The following is a 19,121-nucleotide window of genomic DNA, read 5'->3' as shown; positions in this document are numbered from 1 at the left end:
TTCTTCCTATGATCTCTGTTCATGGAGAAGAAACAGCAATAAGACTGGCAACTTCATACATTACTGTCAATGTCTCTTGCCTGACATCTGTTGGGTGAGAACACACTAATATCATAGCTTCCACAGAAGCTCTAACTCTCCAAAAAGTGAGTTAAATGCAGATTCAGATGTCTTAGGCAATTTGGCCCTATTATTTCCAGAGAATACACAAAGTCTCAATTCAGCGACAGTTCTTTGGCAAGGGAATCCTTGAAAAAGAACTGAAAACATAATACTGTGGACAATTCTGACAAGTCCAAAAAATATGAATCAAAGGGTACAAATACTTTCTCTGTCATGGGTCTACGGGAGATGACTAAGTCTTTATTCTGCCATCTCCAATGGACAGTCCAGCATTCTACACTGCTACATGAAAGACCCATTATGAACAGAATTGGACTGAGTTTTGTTTGTCCTTCCTTGACCTTGGTGCAGGATGTTGGGGGGGGGGGGTTGTTGCATGGTGGTTAGAAGGGGAATAGTGGTGGGAAGGCTTCTGTTAATCAAGTGATAGCTAAAATATACACATGGAAAATGACTCACAAAGTTTGCATGTACAGTTACTTTTAAGAGGTAAGAGGAATAGAAGGAGTTAACTAAACAGGAGTCTAGAGTAGGGTGCCCAAAAAAACTCTAAGCCTAGTAGACAAGAAATTAAGAGAAAAGGGTAAAGAAGGGGTCATCCTTGATCTATCCCATCCACCAGAAATTAATACTTATATTAATCCAATATAAGACATGTGAAAATTCATGGACTCAGAGCCAAGAAACTTGTGTTAAAATTCTGGAAATTTCACTTGCATTTGCCACTATAAAATGAGCCTAATAATAACCAAAAACAAGATTAAATTAAGGTTCTAGACTAGAACAGTACTGTTATCAACCTACCAGTGAAAAGTAAAGGTGTGTCTGACAGGAGTCGAGGCTTTTAGTAAAGCAAGACAGAAGTGTTAATACTTTCATCTTACAAAGTCAGTCAAAAGGTGATGGAGTAAGAAATATGGGTTAAGTATATTATTTAAACAGTGGTGAACAACAGAAGGTAAAAGTATGTTACAGTTATTAAAAATTATAAGTGTTAGAATAGGCAGTTAGGCTTTAACAGGATGCCTGGAGGCCAGCAAAGGGCATATCATGCTCCATTATCAGGAAAGTTAGAGACCTGTCCTGACAGCACTCCAAAAACAAAGCCACAAGAAGCCATATCAAAACTACACAGGCCCAAGGCAAAGAAGGCCTGAGACCCTCACCAAGTGAGGGAGAAAAGGCATGAAACCCTGCTCCCAAAGAAATCCCCTCCACAAATAATAAATATTCCATCCCTTAGTTAATAACTATCTATAAAATATAAAGACCCAAACCTGGGGCACAGAGTTCACTTGAGCTTGCCTGCTCTCAGATCTTAAGAGTGTACTCTCATTTTACTAAACTTTTCCACCAGCACTGCTCAACCACTGTGTCTGGTCCATCCTTGAATTCTTTCTGGTGATGAGAATAAGAGCCTCTGGTGACAACCATTCCCAGAGACAGGCTAGGTGGAGGCCTCAGGATCTGGGGATCTCCCCAGTCCACCCAACAACAGGAGGGGAGGAGAAGAAAGAGGTATGAGCCATGATCCCCTCTGTTTATAGCAAGACAAATTAAATAATTTCCCAAGTAGATAAATAATGCAATAGCAATACAAGCATATTTTTTTAAAAATATGAAAGTAACCACCAAATGGTGGAATATAAATGGTTAAAAATGAATGTCTTCTGAGGAGTAGGGAAAGAATGAAGACTATTAAGTTTTTAAATAGATTTGATTGCATTATTTTTTCAATTGTATATAAGTTCAATTTTACAGTAGAAAAAATAAAAGCTATTTTTGTCAAAACTTAAGGGTTGTAAAATGGGATTAGTCTGATTACATTGCAGATTACACACTAAAATATGAAGAAAACAAATTTTCATCTAATTGCATATGTCCTAACTGCCATACAGAGATTAAAAGACATATCCTATTTAATTGGAAAAGGGAGACCAATAGAGTTTTAGCATAAAGAGTTGGTGTTCAAACTTTTTAGCCAATAGAATCCTATTATAAATGCAAGAGAAACTGTTCTGGCTTAAGTAGGGAGTTAGGAGCCCTACCAAGACAGTTTCTCCTAGGGAAAAAAATCCTCTGATGGAGACGATACCTGGGAAATCATCTGACCCATGATTCCATGCTTGGGAAGCCAACCATCTGAGACATTTAGAATCTATTGTATAACAAAAGATAGTATCCAAGGCATCACATCAGAGTGGCTAATCAGATAGAGAATCTGTTGTCTTTGTGAAATGACTCTGTTACAAAATGGCCTTTTGAGATTCTGATTATTGAAAGAGCCTTTCCACTAGGTCTTGGTTAGCCAAGCTGAACTTACAACAGAGTTCATTGGCCTGCAAATGGACTCTGCAAACAGAGTAACTTGCATTACCCAGGAAAGCCAACCCAGACCAATAGCTCAAAATCTATCACAGGAACCACAGGAGAAGAGTACCATTTGATTATCACACATCATTCCCCTCCATGCATGACCATTCACCTTTCCACAGATTTCACACAAGACATTTATTATTTCAAGAGGTAGTATCATCAGCATCATTTGAAGAGGCTAATCCTCTTTGAACAAGATGAGTTTATTCCGAATATGTCCCCTCTCAGTTCCCAGCACTCTCTTTTATTTACCCCGTTTGTTTGTTTGTTTGTTTGTTTGTTTTACTTTCTATGATAAGAAGACATCTCCCACATCCTGCAGAGCCAGAGACACAGATCTAGTGAAATGAAACTTCTCCATATACCAGTAGTCACTTGGGAAACATTCATTGACCCTATCCTTCTCTTCCTGCCTAACTCACTAACGTCTCTTCTTGTGATTTTTTAAAATTCTTTTTAAATGTTTATTCCCTTTTGAGAGATGTAGAGAGACAGAGTGCAAGCAGGGAAGGGGCAGAGAGAGAGGGAGACACAGAATTTGAACCAGGCTCCAAGCTGTCAGCACAGAGCCCGGACGCAGGGCTTGAACCCATGAACCGCAAGATCATGACCTGAGCCAAAGTCTGCTGCTTAATCAACCAAGCCACCCAGGTGCCACTTCTTGTGATTATTTTAATCAGAGTAAGACCATCACCAATTGGACAATTTCATGCAGAGTGTTCTATTCTCCCAGTTTTGCTGCCAATAACAATGATAATGATGATGATGATAACAAAACACTAACATATATTATTTGCCAGGTGCTATTTGAATAACTTTATGTGTGTGTGTGTGTGTGTGTGTGTTAACTAATTTAATTAATTATATATCTATGTGTATATGAATTTTCTTCAAATGCTGCCTTTCTGTTAATTCTGAATCCAGAAAATCCACGAAATGTCAGGACCTTTCTATCAAAAGCAATTACTTGGACCTAAATGTAAGACCTGAAACCAAAAGCCTCCTAGAAGAAATCATAGGCAGTAACCTCTTTGACGTCGGCCATAGCAACATTTTTCTAGATATGTCACCTTGGGAAAGGGAAACAAAAGAAATATTAAACTATTGGGACTTGATTAAAATAAACAAATTTTGCATAATAAAGGAAACTGTCAACAAAACTGTCACTGAACAAGAGAAGATATTTGTAAATGACATATCTGATAAGGGGTTAATATCCAAAATATATACAGAACTTGTAAAAGTTAGTACCAACAATTAAATAATCCAATTTAAAAATGGACAGTGAAGAGATATTTTTCCAAATAAGACATCTAGATGGTCAATAGTCACATGAAAAGATGCTCAACATCACTCACCATCAGGGAAATACAAATGAAAACCACAATGAGATATCACTTCCCTCCTGTAAGAATGGCTAAAATCAACAACACAAGAAACAATAGGTGCTGGCGAGGATGCAGAGAAAGAAAAAGCAAATGCTGTTGCACTGTTGGTGAGAATGCAAGTTGGTACAGCCACTGTAGAAAACAGTATGGAGGTTCCTCAAAAAATCAAAAATAGAAATGCGATATGATCCAGTAATCCCACTGCTCGGTGTTTACCCAAAGGGGGGAAAAACAGTATTTCAAGAAGATATGCACCTCTATCTTTATAGCAACATTATTTACAATAACCAAGATATGGAAGCAACCAACCATTCATTGACAGATGAATGGGTAAATAAGATGTGATATATATTATCAGCATTAAAAAAGAAAGATCTTGCCATCTGTAACAACACAGATGGACCTGGAGGGTTATTATGCTAAGTGAAATAAGTCTGACAGAGAAAGACAAATACCATATAATTTCACTTACATGTGCAATCCAAAAAATAAAACAAATGAACAAACAAACCAAAATACAAAATCTTAAATACAGAGACCAAACTGGTGGTTGCCAGAGGGGGGTGGGGTGGGGGCATGGATAAAATGGATAAAGGGGAACAAGAGGTACAAACTTCCAGTTATAAAATAAATAATTCAACTGTAATTACTTTCTCTTGTGCAGTGCTACCAAATAGAAATGTAATGCAAGCCACATTTATAATTTTTAACTTTCTATAAGCATATTAAGAAAAGGAAAAAGATTCTCAGGATCCATAACAGAAACCCATGGGGGAGGGGAAGGAAAAAAAAAAGAGGTTAGAGTGGGAGAGAGCCAAAGCATAAGAGACTCTTAAAAACTGAGAACAAACTGAGGGTTGATGGGGGGTGGGTGATGGGTACTGAGGAGGGCACCTTTTGGGATGAGCACTGGGTGTTGTATGGAAACCATTTGACAATAAACTTCATATATTGAAAAAAATTTAAAAAAAGGAAAAAGAAACAAGTGAAATTTATCTCAACGATATATTTAACACACTATATCCAAAAGAGTACCACTTCAACATGTGATCAATATAAAATATTAGTGATATTTAAAATTTTCACACTACCTTCAAAATCTAGCACATATTTTACATTTATAGCACACTAAATTCTGACTAGTCAATTTCTACTACTGATAGATGCACATTTAATCACCCTTAGAATTTCACACAGAATATTAGATTAGGAATTATTTGCCCATCATTTTTTGTACATATGACAAAACTGAGGTCCAGAGAGAAGTGAGATCTCTCATAAAGTGAAATGAGCCCCAGACGTACAATCAAGAAAACTGAACTCAAACCCAAGCTCTGCCACTTCCTGGCTGAATGGCTTTAGACACTACACCTCACTGAGCCTTAGTATCTTCATCTGTAAAAAATGGATAGTAACTTCTACTTTACAAGGTTCTGAGGTTCAAATGAGAACACACACCCCTCTTTGTAACGGCCTGGCAAAGCACATACCACTACCAATTAAGTCACAGAGCCAACTAGCAGAAGTGCTGGGTGTATCAGTCTGGGCCCAGACAAAAGACAAAAACCACTACATAGAATTATTAAACTACAAACTTGTCACACTAAAAAGAAAGTAACTATAATATATAAGGAAACTCTTAACAGTACCCTGAGGCTGAGAGAAGGCACACAAGGAAGGGGAAATCTGGAAGGGGTTCCAAACTCATTGGAAAAGGTATAATTTAAGCAGAGAAATTAGTTTAAATTGGTTTGGCCTGGTGGTCCACACTTACTAGGTAAGCAGGAGGCAACTCTCCAGAGAGCAGGTAGTACTATAGAGAGAATGGGAACCTTCTAGGTTGCAGATAAGCATTGCAGGACCAGCCTGCCTCAGGAGGAACCTCCTAGAATTCAAATAGGCTTTGTGGGAGCTGGCAGAGAAATCATGGAGCAGCAACTCTGTTATGGACCTTCAGTCAGCTGGTGGGATAGGTGGGGACCCTACAGAGGGAAGCTAGGGGACAACATGAGTGGGGAAGCTTTCAGGGAGAGACCTAAACTGAGAGACCAGCAGGAAAGTTATCACCAGGCCAGGCAGAGAGGCTTCAAGGTCACTGAGGGACTATGTGTTTTGGATGTGTGAATGGTTCAGAGCCGTACCAGATAGCTCATTCCCTCTCTACTGACGCCCACTTGCAGCAGCTGAAAACTTCAGGAGAGTCCCTTCTCCCTGCAATATCCCTCCAGCACCCTCTACTGAGAAAGCTTAACAGCATGTATAAAGGAGTGATGCTTAAAGGAATTCTGTCCAATTTCATAGAACAGGTATTAAGAAGTGCTGGAACTGAGAGGCAATAATTGGAAAACACACAGAGGTAGACTGAAAGCTGTATTTTCTAGTCTTTAGTTCAGTGCTCTATTACCCCAAATTTTACTACTAGGATAATTCTAGACAGACTGAAAAACAACACTCATACTGAGAGTTGGTCACTTTCCTTTTAGGTGTGCAAGTTGACCCTACCAGTAAAGAAGTAGGAGAAAAAGACTGATAGGAATATAGGAATTTAAGCTTTCTGAGTCTCTGTTTCTTCATTGGGATAATGAATATTATACATCCCACCTCATAGATTTGCTGTAATAATTAAGGAAGAAGCATATGTAAAATCCTCAGCACAGGCCTGGGACATAGGAAATATATATTAGAAATTTGTTTCCCTCAGATGATATGGGGTCAACCAATGCAGCATATTTTTACTGTGCTTTTTCCTAATATCATTCAGGAGTGAAAGTAGACTGTGAAGATTCTCACATTGTCTATGCTTCTTCATACTCTTTATTCATTGTTATGTAACAACTGTCACATCACTTAGTCAGTGGTTAATTACTTCCATACCACACTTGTGATTTTAAAGGTTCTTCTCTCCTTCAATTATATACTTTCCCAATTAAGTATTTATGTTAATGAGATTCCAGGTAAACTGAGTGGAATCCAGAATTACTGGGCTATCCAGATAACTCATTTAGCCTTGATGTCAGTCACTCAAATAATGCCCATGTCAATCTGACTGATGATATCCAGCTATGGTATCACAGCCACTTAGTCTCCTCTGTTTTCCTACTTCCATATCTTCAATCCAAACTGCTTGTCACAATATTCTAGATAATAACCAGATGGTGTGTTCTTAGTCCTTTTTAGGACTACATGCTTGGTCAAGATGCTACATTTAGTTCTGGAAGACTATTTAGGTTACATGGCATACATATTGGAGTTCAGAAAATAGGTCTACACCTAGCTGAAAAAGAATAAATTTGACAATTTTTCATATCCCTTTATGAAACACTGGGGAATCAGATCCATGAGTAGTCAAGCTGGAAATAATCTCAGATTATCTGGCAAGGTGCTGTCCAGCAGAAATTTCTACAATGATGGAATGTTCTATATACTAGCCACATGTGGGTACTGACTACTTGAAATGTGACTAGCATGACTGAGAAGCTGAGTTGTTAATTTTAATTTATTTATATAGCTATAGCTATAGCTATAATATTGGACAGCAAAGATCTACATAGTATGGCTTAATGGAAAGAATGTGGGATTTGAAGCTAAAAAACCCTAAAGTCTAAATCCTGGTTACTGTCACTAACTATATAACTTTGATCAAGTTCTTTATCATGCCCAAACCTCAGTTGCCTCATTTGTAAAATGAGATACTACCAGAAACTCACACAATTGTTGTAATTACAGAATTAATGTAAAGCATGAAGCCCAATGTTTAGCAAACATAATAGTAATTACCCTTTAAATAATATTTGTTATTATTGAGCTCCTCATTTTCCAGATGGAGAAATGGAAGCTCCAAAACGAGAACTGACTTGTCAACAGTTGCACAGCTAGTTGGAAACATGACCAGGCACCAATTCCAGATTTTCTCACTTTTTTGAATGATTCTTATATATATGAACCCTCCTCGCCCCTAAAGAATGAAGGGTGGTAGCCCAAACAACTACTCAACTGCCGTAAAAAATATCTTATGTGGAGAAAATGTACCTTGGTGAAGCCTATTTGCTCCTTCCGAAAATTTTCCAGGGGTTTAATCAGCAAATCACTAGCATTGTGTACCTAGAAAAAAAAAAAAGAAAACATATAAAACAACTTTCAGATTAGAAAAGATCAGATTCAAGTTTCCTTGTTACTAAGGCATTTCACTGTAATACATCAGCCTGCAAAATGTAAATTGATTTGCTGGGTTTTTTTTTCCCATTGTTGTTACTTTCCCCCCCCCCCATATTGGTCTCTTAAAATCAAATGATTTGAGAGGAAATGAGAGAAGGAACACTAGGGGCATTTCTCTGTATTTTTACTGGCAGTCTGATCTGAGTTTTTAATCAATAAATATCTATAGTCATGTCCAGAAACAGATATGGGGGCCTGAAGTATATGTGGAAAAGAGAAGATAAAGGGAATGGAAAATGCACGAAAATACCAATTGCATCAAGTGCAAATAATTTCATGAGAGGGAAATGAGTTAGCAATAATAGCATCAAGATAAATTGTTTCCAGTCCTGCCAGTGTGTGTCATAAAACCAGAACATTTCCTTCAGAACTTGGAGTGTATTACAGCATCACAGAGAACACTGGACTAGGCCTTCAAATTACCTAACTATAGATGCTCCAAAGCTGATAAAAACAGCCTGCCCAAATACTAAAACATTGACATTAATATGGTTCTAGAGATATAAAAACCCCATTTACAAATTGGACCCCTTGCTTAGTGGTCAGGCAGAGATACACAAAGTTTTGTCTTCAATATTAACCTCTTGAAAAATTACACCTGCCCAAGGCAGCAAGTGGAGTTTGTTTTCTTCACTTGTGTGAATCAGCTGTATTTTAATGGAGGACCTAAAAGAATACATCTGAAGGGCTGGATTTTAGGATCCATTGCATTAATTTTGATATGTTATAAGACAGGAAAATGAGGGACTGCCTTCCTTGGCAAATGAGACATAAAGTGTCAGTAAGACAAGATATATATTCATACCAAAAATAGAAAACAGAGTAAAGAGCCAGTTTTGACCAGTCCTGTATTCTCCATATTAAGAAGCAGTTTTTAAACTACCCACCAAAATGCATGGCAAGTTGGGGCATTAGTACATATTTTTTAGCTATGTCCTGCAGGCACTTTGGGCCTCCTGTTTTGTGTCTAGGTATGATTCAAAGTTCAACTAAATGGGCAAACTCTCACCCAATCAAAGCTCTACCAGAAGCCCTAGCACCAAAAATAAAGACACCAGTGATTCTGCTTGATCGAAAACAAGAATTAGTCTATTAAAAGTACTAGCACATCTCTTTTGCCCAACACACTCTACAGTTATGAATTGTGAATTGTGTGACATCAACTTTGTGTACCTACCTGGAAACAAATTATGTCATTGGTATCATAGATCCAATACAGAGAGTCATTTTTCTTCTTTCCTTTTGTGGAACTTTTAAAACATGGCTACAAATTTTGTGACACTTCTCCTATTGAGGTGAGGCCTCTGCCCCCTCTACCTTTAATGAGAGTGAGTTCATTACTTCTTTGAACCAATAGAATACAGCAGAAGTGACACAATGTGACTTCTCAGACTAAGTCATAAAAGGCCAGCAACTTCCACCTGGTTCTCTTGGAACACTCCCACTGGGGAGCCCTGAGCCACTCTCTAAGAAGTTAGACTGCCCTGAGACTACCAAACTAGTGAGGCCAAACATACACATTCTGGTAAAAGTTATGTTCAGCCCAACCTTCCAGCCATCCCACTGAGGTGCAAGATGGGTAAGCAAAGCTGCTTTGGACTCTCTACATCAACCCACCTCCCAGGTGAACACCTCCATATGAAGCAGAAGAATCACCCAGCTGACCCCTGCCTGAATTCCTGAACCACAACATAATGAGATAAAATTAAATGGTTTTAGGTTAAGCCACTATGTTTTGAAATACGTTTTTATGCAGCAATAGATAATTAGAAAAATTATTTCCACTTTCACCAAAGTAACACAAAAAAAGTGGTTACCTGGGACACACTGAAGAAGTTTGCTGTTGAATAAGAAGTGAACATGCCATTTCTAAGGAGAGTAATATGTGTCAAACCTCTATATGGATATTCAGCTGAGCCCTTGCATACACAGGCAACACAAGGATGGCACAGTACCAGTTTTCGTGATTCAAAGGGGATTTTCTTGCATAAGCAGGTGTACCAGCAACTTCTCACACAGGGTCCATAAGACCACTGCTTTTTGTATGTTTGGCCCTAGGAAACTAGCATATGATTCACTGAAATTGGAGACCATAGATTTCCCTTAATCACATTGGCAATATTGCTCCCAGTCTCCTACAACACAAATAGATACTCTGAGCCACTTCCTTTTTTTGACACTCATTGGTAATTATACTACTTTCTGCCAGAAAACAGAGCTAGAGATATAGGAAATGGTCACACTGAAGCTTGGCTTTTTTTTTTTTTTTCATTTTGTTTTATCCTTAAATCCCTTAGAAGTTCAGCATCTACTCAAAAAAAGCCCTTTTAATTAAATATGACCTTTATTCCCCTTTCTGATCACTGCATCCATTTCATAAATTCTCTAGGAGAAAAGCTCCTACCTTCTAACTCAGGGTAGAATACCCAGCATGATAACTGATATTCTAAACATCTTAGGGAGTTTAACTAATCGGATTCTTATTGCATGAATCCCAAATTAACATTAGATAAAACATTTAGCAGATTAGAGATGGTACACAATCCAGCAGTGTAGGATTGTTTGTGAATCTTTTATTGTTAACTAATTACCAAAAAAAGGATTTGAAGATACACTGTTTAAAATAGCATGGGTCTCTTTAGGTCATTCTTGGCAGTCCTCAAAGACAGACCTTGCATATTGCTAATATGGTCCCCTTCAGAGTCAGAAAGGCACATAGGCGAGACTCCTATCCTTAATCATACAGGAAGTCTTTTATCCAGACTTTTCAAGGCCAATTTCTGAGGTTAATACAACATCCCACAGGGTACTATTTAAGAACACCACAGTTGGGAAATGCTTCCCCTCAATTCTTTCCTCCATAATTCCTTCAACAGTTTAAGTTCATTACAAGAATGACTAGACATTTGCAATTATCAGATGCTAGGGCTGTGAACTTCCTTCCTGTTCTTCTAAAGCTTCGTTTAGTCTCTTCTTATAGAAAGGATAAAAAGCTGTTTAATACCTCAGATAACCCAGATTATCCATACTGGGGTAAGGAGTCCTTTTACCACAGTTCTAGGAAAAGGGAGAGGTGCAGTCAAACAATGAATTCCTGGCACGTTGTGAAAGGCCCTCATTGAGCTTAACCTTCACAGCATTCCTAGAATTAAACGGGAAGTGGGGAGCTAAAAGTCAATACATGATTGAAAAGTTGTGGGCACAAAAGGGCACAACAATGAAAGACAGAAGAAAATGAGTCATTCCTGTGGAAAAGATCCAGCAAGAAGGGTGAGAAAAACAATATCTCAAAAGATGAGTCCTACTTTAATATTTTAGAGCTTTATAATTGGGTAAATAAAAGAGATAAACAACTAGGGTTGAAGGAAGTACAGTTGAGCTTTCTAGTGGTATCTGAATGAAAAGGAGTTGAATGCCTTTGAGATCAACATTGGCAATAGTCCACAAACTCTTCAGGCAGAAGAAAACAGTTAGTAGAGTGTAGATTAGCTAGTGGGGGGATATCTACCAGACTCCAGAGAAGCTACCGATATTGGTCCCTCCTTAGTATCCCTAGAAGCAATTCTCTTAAACTAAGAAAATTCCCAAGTCAAATTTCCACAAGCAGAATCTTGGGGGTAACAAAAGATAACTACAAACAAGACTTACTTAATAAGTGTTTTTTGCTACATATAGAACACTTCATTATATCATTTGGAGCTCTTACAACAACTGTGGGAGGTAGGGATTATTTTCCTCATTTTACATATGAAAAAAGAGAGACAGCAAAATACCATGATTAGTCTGAAATCAACAATTAGTGGCACTGCCATTATTGGAACCTAAGTCTGTACTTCCCCTACCTCCAAGCCCTGCAACCCCACTTCTCTAGGAGCCTAGATAAAATGGTAGCACTATTCTGAAAAGCCAGTACCACACTGCTGGGAAGGATGAGTAATGACAGATTGAAGAACTCTGGCTATTGGATAAATGGACTTCACAAAACTGAACTGCCCACAGGAAGACAACTTATCAAGAAAGGCAAAATACACCTCTCTTTGCTCTCTACAAAGTTCCAACTTTACCCTTACACCCCTAATCAAAATAAATATTGACCAACTTAGGTACGTTCACATTAGGTACAAATAGGTCTGGGTTGGGGCCAAGGACTTCCATTTCTAACAATTTGCCAGGTGACATTAGTGCTGCAGATCTAGGGTCCACACAAAATGATTACTTTTTAAGCTGCTAAAATAGAGCTCACAAAAAAAGAAAATACTTAGGAACATATCTAATAAAATGCATACAAGAGCTATGTAAAAAACTCTGATAACAGAAATCAAAGAAGGGCTTAATAAATGGAAAGATAATCCATGTTCATAAATAAGAAAATACTTTTAAGATGTCAGTTTATCCCAACCTGTTCTATAGATTCAATGTAATCTTGATCAAATCCCAGCAATTCATTTGGTGGATGCTGACAAAATGGTTGTAAAGTTCACACCTAACATTAAGTCTTACTACAAAGCTATAGGAATCAAAATAGAAGAAAGGGATTATATGAAATCTCTGTTTCTATAAAACTAAAATTGCTCTAAAAATAAGTATATTATTTTAAAAAATAGACTTTAAATGTAAGGAAAGTTTTCACACAGATTTAAATAAAACAATTATATGTCAAATATAAATAAAACCCATATTATTTTTACAAACAGAGAAACAGATAAATAAATGGATAATATGTTTAAGAACACTAAAGGCCACAATTTCTTTGCACATGTTCAATAGCCTAGTTTAATGTCCTTTGAAACCCTTTCTGACTGATACGAAGAGGAATGGAGTTTCTACAATAATCTAACTCTAGCTAATGTTAAATTCCCAGGGTAAAAGCTTGAGACAGAATAACCAGATCTAGTTCCTAAATATCTTTACTGTACTAAACAGCCATGAGACAAAATGGAAACAACAGAGTACCAATCCAATGAATAAGGTCATGGCCCAGTGTTAGAAACCTACCATCATCATCCTTTCATTTTCTACTTCATTGAGCAATTCAGCAAATTCCTTGAAGGATTCAGCTAGAAGGATAGAATAAAAGATAAGACAAATTAATCACAGTACTTGATAGGGAGGTGGGCATAGACCTGTGTGATATGAGGTAGGGGCCAGTGCTCTGAGCCTGCCTGGACACTAGAGGAAGGTACCAACCAAAGGCTAACAGAAGAATGTGTTCAGTGCCTGTTGAATATCTTTTTTTTTTTTTTTATTAAAATTTTTTTTTCAACGTTTATTTATTTTTGGGACAGAGAGAGACACAGCATGAACGGGGGAGGGGCAGAGAGAGAGGGAGACACAGAATCGGAAACAGGCTCCAGGCTCTGAGCCATCAGCCCAGAGCCTGACGCGGGGCTCGAACTCACGGACCGCGAGATCGTGACCTGGCTGAAGTCGGACGCTTAACCGACTGCGCCACCCAGGCGCCCCTGTTGAATATCTTTTTGTTTTCATTTTCTTTCTTCTTTTTTTTCCTTGCGAACCCCTACCAAAGAGATTTTTTTTTCTTCAGTTTTACTGAAATAAAATTGATATACATACCACACAAGTTTAAGGATAGGATCTATTCTCTTAGCAACTTTCAAAATACCACATAGCCATACTAATTATAATTATCATGTTGTACACTACATACTCAGTTCTTATTTATTTTATAACTGTAAGTTTGTACCCTTTGATTGCCTTCATACAATTAAAACAACCCCCACTTCTGGCAACCACAAGCCTGATTTCTTTTTCTATGAGTTTGTTTTTCAGGTTCCACATATAAGTGAGATCATACAGTATGATTTTGTCTGATTTATTTCACTTAGCATAATACCATAAAGATCCATTCATGTTGTGACAAGTGGCAAAATATCCAACTATTTTATGCCTGAATAATATTCTAATATACATATATATGTCAATATACATATATATGTATATCACAACTTTTTAATCCATTCTTCTATCAATGGTCATTTGTTTCCCATGTCTTGGCTATTACAAATAATACTGCAACGAACACAGGAGTGCAGATATCTCTTCAACATAGTGATTTCATTTCCTTTGGATATATACTCAGATGTGGAATTGCTGCATCATAAGGTAATTCTATTTTTAATATTTTGAGGGACCTCCACTCTATTTTCCTGAGTGGTTGTACCAATTTACATTCCTATCAACAGTGTGCAAGGGTTCCCTTTTCTCCACATCCTCACCAGTATTTGTTATCTCTTGTCTTTTTGATGGCAGTTATTCTAACCACAGTGATATCTCATTGTGATTTTGAATTGCATTTCCCTTATGATTAGTGAAGTTAAGCAAGTTCCATGTACCTCTTGGGTATTTTAATATATTATTTGGAAAACTGTTGATTCAAATCATTTGTTCATATTTAATTGAATTATTTGGAGGTTGTTTGTTTTGCTATTGAGTTATATGAATTGTTTATACGTTTTGGCTATTAGCCCTTTATCAGATATATGATTTGCAAATATTTTCTCCCATTCCATAGGTTGCCTTTACATTTTGTTGACTGTTTCTTTGGCTGTGCAAAAGAATTTTGGTTTGACATAGTCCCACTTGATTTTTTATGTTGTTGTGCTTTAGGTGTCATATCAAAAAAAATATTTGCCAAGACCCATATCAAGAAGCTTTTCCTATATGTTTTCTTCTAGGAATTTTATGGTTTCAGGTCTTACATTTAAGTCTTTAATCCATTTCAAGTTAACTTTTATGAATAGTGTAAGATCAGAATCATACTTTTCCATGTGAATATCCAGTTTTCCCAGCACCATTTATTGAAGAGACAGTCTTTTCCCTATTGTATATTCTTGCCTCCTTTGTCTTAGATTAATGGACCATATAAATGCGGGTTTATTTCTGGGCTGTCTATTCTGTTCCACTGATCTATATGTCTGTTTCTGTGCTAGTACCATACTGTTTTGATTACAACTTTGTAATATAATTTGAAATCAGGGAGCATTAATGCCTCTAGCTTTGTTCTTCTTTCTCAAGACAAATTTTAGGATTATTTGTTGTAGTCTGTGAAAAATGCTATGATATTTTGTTAGGGATTAAATTCAATCTATAGATTGCCTTGGGTAGTGTGGATATTTTAATAATATTAATTCTTCCAATCCATGAGAACTATATCTTTCCATTTATTTGTTTCATCTTCAACTTCTTTCATCAATGTCTTATAGTTTTCACAGTATAAGTCTTTTAGCACCTTGGTTAAATTTATTCCTAAATACTTTGGTTATTATGCCCTTGCAAATGAAATCATTTTATTTATTTCTTTCTCACATAATTTATTTTTTGTTTTTTTTTTAAACTTATTATCCCCTTCACTCATTTCTTTCACCTCGTACCCCACATTTTTTTTTTTTTGGTGAAGTCTTTAGGATTTTGTCTAGTTAAAATCAAATAGAGATAATGTTATTTCTTTCTTTCCAATTCTGATGTCTTTTCTTTCTTTTTCTTACTAATTAATATGGCTAGGACTTCCACTACAATGTTGAACACTTGTCTTGTTCTTGATGTTAGAAAGAAAGCTTTGGAACTTTCACAACTGAATATGATGTTAGATGTGGGCTGTCACATACTGCCCTTATTATACTGAGGTACACTCCTTCTATATCTACTTTGTTGAGAGTTTTTACCATGAACACATATTAAATTTTGTCAAATATTTTTATCTATTATTTTTATTGATGATTAATCATAATGCAAATAGTTTTTATTTGTTATGTTTACTTTACCATTATGAAATATTCATTTCAGGATACCTTTAATTACTGAACTTTCCTAACAAATTTGAAGTGTTATTTGATTTGTACAAATTTCCAAACTTTCCAACTTTCCAAAACACATCAACTTTGTTGAGTAAGGTACTTCCAAAGCCCTGACTTATGACTAAACAATAACAATGAGATGATGACTGGCATTTATTTAGTCCTGATGACCTTAGTCCAGCATTTAGGTCCTATAGTGCAATTACTATAAAATTAATCTCTTTACCCCACCTTTTTATCATTTTATTTTATTTTACTTTTTTTTCATGATGATGTGTATTATTTAATCCCCATATCCTATTTCACCAATCCCCCCCCCATAATCCTCCCCTCTGGTGACCCTCAGTTTGTTCTCTATAATTAAGAGACTGTTTCTTGGTTTGTCTCTTTTTTCCTTTGTTCATTTTTTTTTGTTTCTTAAATTCCACATACAAGTGAGATCATATGGTATTTGTCTTTCTCTGACTGACTTGTTTCAATTACCAATATACTTTCTAGATCTACTCATTTCATGGCAAGATTTTCTTCTTTTTATGACTGAATAATATTTCATTACACACACACACACACCCCACATCTTCTTTATCGACTTATCTATCAATGGACACTTGGACTGCTTTCATAATTTATCTATTGTAAATAATGCTCCAATAAATATAGGGGTGCATATATACCTTTGAATGAGTGTTTTTTTGTATTTTGGGGGGTAAGTACCAGTAGTGCAATTACTGGATAATTGGATAGTTCCAGTTTTAATTTTTTGAGGAAACTGAATACTATTTTCTACACTGGCTGAACCAGTCTGCATTCCCACCAACAGAGCAAGAGGATTCCTTTCTCCACATCTTCACCAAGACTTATGTCTTGTATTTTTCTATTGTAGCCATTTTAACAGGTGTGAGGTGATATCTCATTGTAGTTTTGATTTGCATTTTCCTGATGATGAGTGATGTTGAGCATTTTTTCATAAGTCTCTTGGCATTTGTATGTCTTATTTGGAAAAATGTCTATTCAAGTCTTCTGACCATTTATTACTATTTTTTAAATTTAAATTCAAGTTAGTTAACATACTATAGTCTTAGTTTCAGGAGTACAAGAATAGGTATTAGCTCTTCTTTAAATATTAGGTAGAATTCACTTCATATATGAATTATGGTCCTGGACTTTAGCTTTTGGGAGTTGTCAAATGGCTTTTCTGCATTGATTGAGATGATCATTGACTTTTACCTTTCATTCTATGAATGTAATACATCAAATTTATTGATTTGCACTTATTCAACCATCTTTGCTTCCCAGGGATGAATCCTACTTGATCCTGATTATTCTCCTTTTAATGTGAGTCTGAATTTTGTTTTCTAATATTTTGTTGAGAATTTTTGCATCATCATGCATCAGTGATATTGGCCTATGGTTTTCTATGAATTCTTTCATAGTTAATATTTTATTAATCCTCACAGGCACCCTTAGGAGTAGCCAGGACTTCTCTCATTTCATCGACAAGCAAAATGATTAGCAAAGTGGGTTTTCCATGTAAATGGGTTTTCCGTGAAAAAAAAAAAGTGGAACTAAAATCTTGAGATTTGAGTTTGAGTCCCTGCTCCACTACTTACCAACCTAGACAAATTTCTCAATTTAGTCTTTCTATGCCTCAATTTCGACATAAAAATGAGCATATTAGGAATTATTACATCAGAGTAGTTATGGAGATATAATTGACGAATGAGTTGTGTTTTTTTCTTGTTTTTTAGAAGCACTGTGGTTGAGTAAAAAGCACATTTGATGTACTAACTGTGACCTTTGATAAGTTACTCAAATTCTCTGAGACTCACTTTCCTTACCTAGAAATAATAATTCCTATCTCACAGGGTTCTTTGATGAGTAAACAAGATAACATCAAATATAGCTCCCAGAACACATGATAGTCAATCAATAAATGTTAGTTGTGTTTCTTCCTTGGTATAAGGCAGTTATACTTCACCCTGGCAACACGTTAGAATTATCTGGGAATCCAATAAAAAAAAACAATAGGGTATCAATATAATAAAAAAAAAGACTCAACTATATGCTGCCTACAAAAGATTCATTTTAGAACCTAAAGACATCCTGAGGCTGAAAGTGAGGAGAGGGAGAACTATCTAACATGCTAACAGACACCAAAAGCCGAAGTAGCCATACTTATATCAGACAAGCTAGATTTTAAACCAAAGACTGTAACAAGAGATGAAGAAGGGCACTCTATCATAATTAAGGTCTATATTGATCAAGAAGATCTAGTGATTGTAAATATCTATGCCCCCAATTGGAAGCAGCCAAATATATAAATCAATCACAAACATAAAGGAAATCATTGAAAATAATAAAATAATAGGAGACTTTAACACCCCACTTAAAGCAATGTACAGATCATACATGCAGAAGATCAACAAGGAAACAATGGCTTTAAATGACACACTAGAGCAGATGGACTTAACAGATATATTCAGAACATTTCATTCTAAAGCAGTGGAATACACATTCTTTGCAAGTGCACATGGAGCATTCTCATGAATAGATCACATACTGGATCACAAATCAGTGCTCAACATGTACAAAAATACTGAGATCATACCATGTATATTTTCAAGCCACAACGATATGAAACTTGAAGTCAACCACAAGAAAAAATTTGGAAAGACCACAAATATATGGAGATTAAAGAACCTCCTACTAAAGAATGAATGAGTTAACCAGGAAATTAAAGAGGAAATAAAAAATATATGTGGAATCAAATGAAAAAGAAAACATGACAGTCCAAACTCTTTGATAGCAAAGGCAGTCAGAAGGAGGAAGTATATAGCAATACAGACTTAACTCAAGGAGCAAGAAATGTCTCTAACACACAACCTAACCTTACACTTTAAGGAGCTAGAAAAACAACAGCAAATAACGACTAAACCCAGGAGAAGAAGGGAAAAACTAAAGACAAGAGCATAAATAAATGATATATAAAAAAATAGGAGAACAGATCAATGTAACTAAAAGCTGGTTCTCTCAAAGAATTAATAAAATTGATAAACTCTAAGCCAGACTTATCAAAAGAGAAAGAGAAAGGACCCAAATAAAACCACAGATGAAAGGGGAGAGAATACCAACACCACAGAAATACAAACAATTATAAGAGAATATTATGAAATATTATATGCCAACAAACTGGGCAATCTGAGAG

At 36.2% G+C, this 19,121-nt stretch overlaps 1 protein-coding gene across 1 annotated transcript in view; it reads right to left on the bottom strand.

Moving 5' to 3' along the window:
* The window catches only part of OPHN1 (oligophrenin 1), a 593,683-nt gene that overhangs the window by 356,941 nt on the left and 217,621 nt on the right, over nucleotides 1-19,121 (bottom strand). The window contains exons 4-5 of the mRNA XM_047092574.1: nucleotides 13,098-13,159; nucleotides 7,917-7,988 (exon numbers count right to left, since the gene is read on the bottom strand). Coding sequence (XP_046948530.1) covers nucleotides 7,917-7,988; nucleotides 13,098-13,159 — 134 coding nt within the window. The remainder of the gene's footprint in view (nucleotides 1-7,916; nucleotides 7,989-13,097; nucleotides 13,160-19,121) is intronic.

This window comes from Lynx rufus, unplaced genomic scaffold (assembly GCF_022079265.1).
Source record: "Lynx rufus isolate CCGP_SWC_20201006 ecotype Redwood Valley unplaced genomic scaffold, mLynRuf1.p SCAF_30, whole genome shotgun sequence".
In the NCBI taxonomy this organism is placed as follows: domain Eukaryota; kingdom Metazoa; phylum Chordata; class Mammalia; order Carnivora; family Felidae; genus Lynx; species Lynx rufus.
This window is presented reverse-complemented; position numbering and strand designations above follow the sequence as displayed.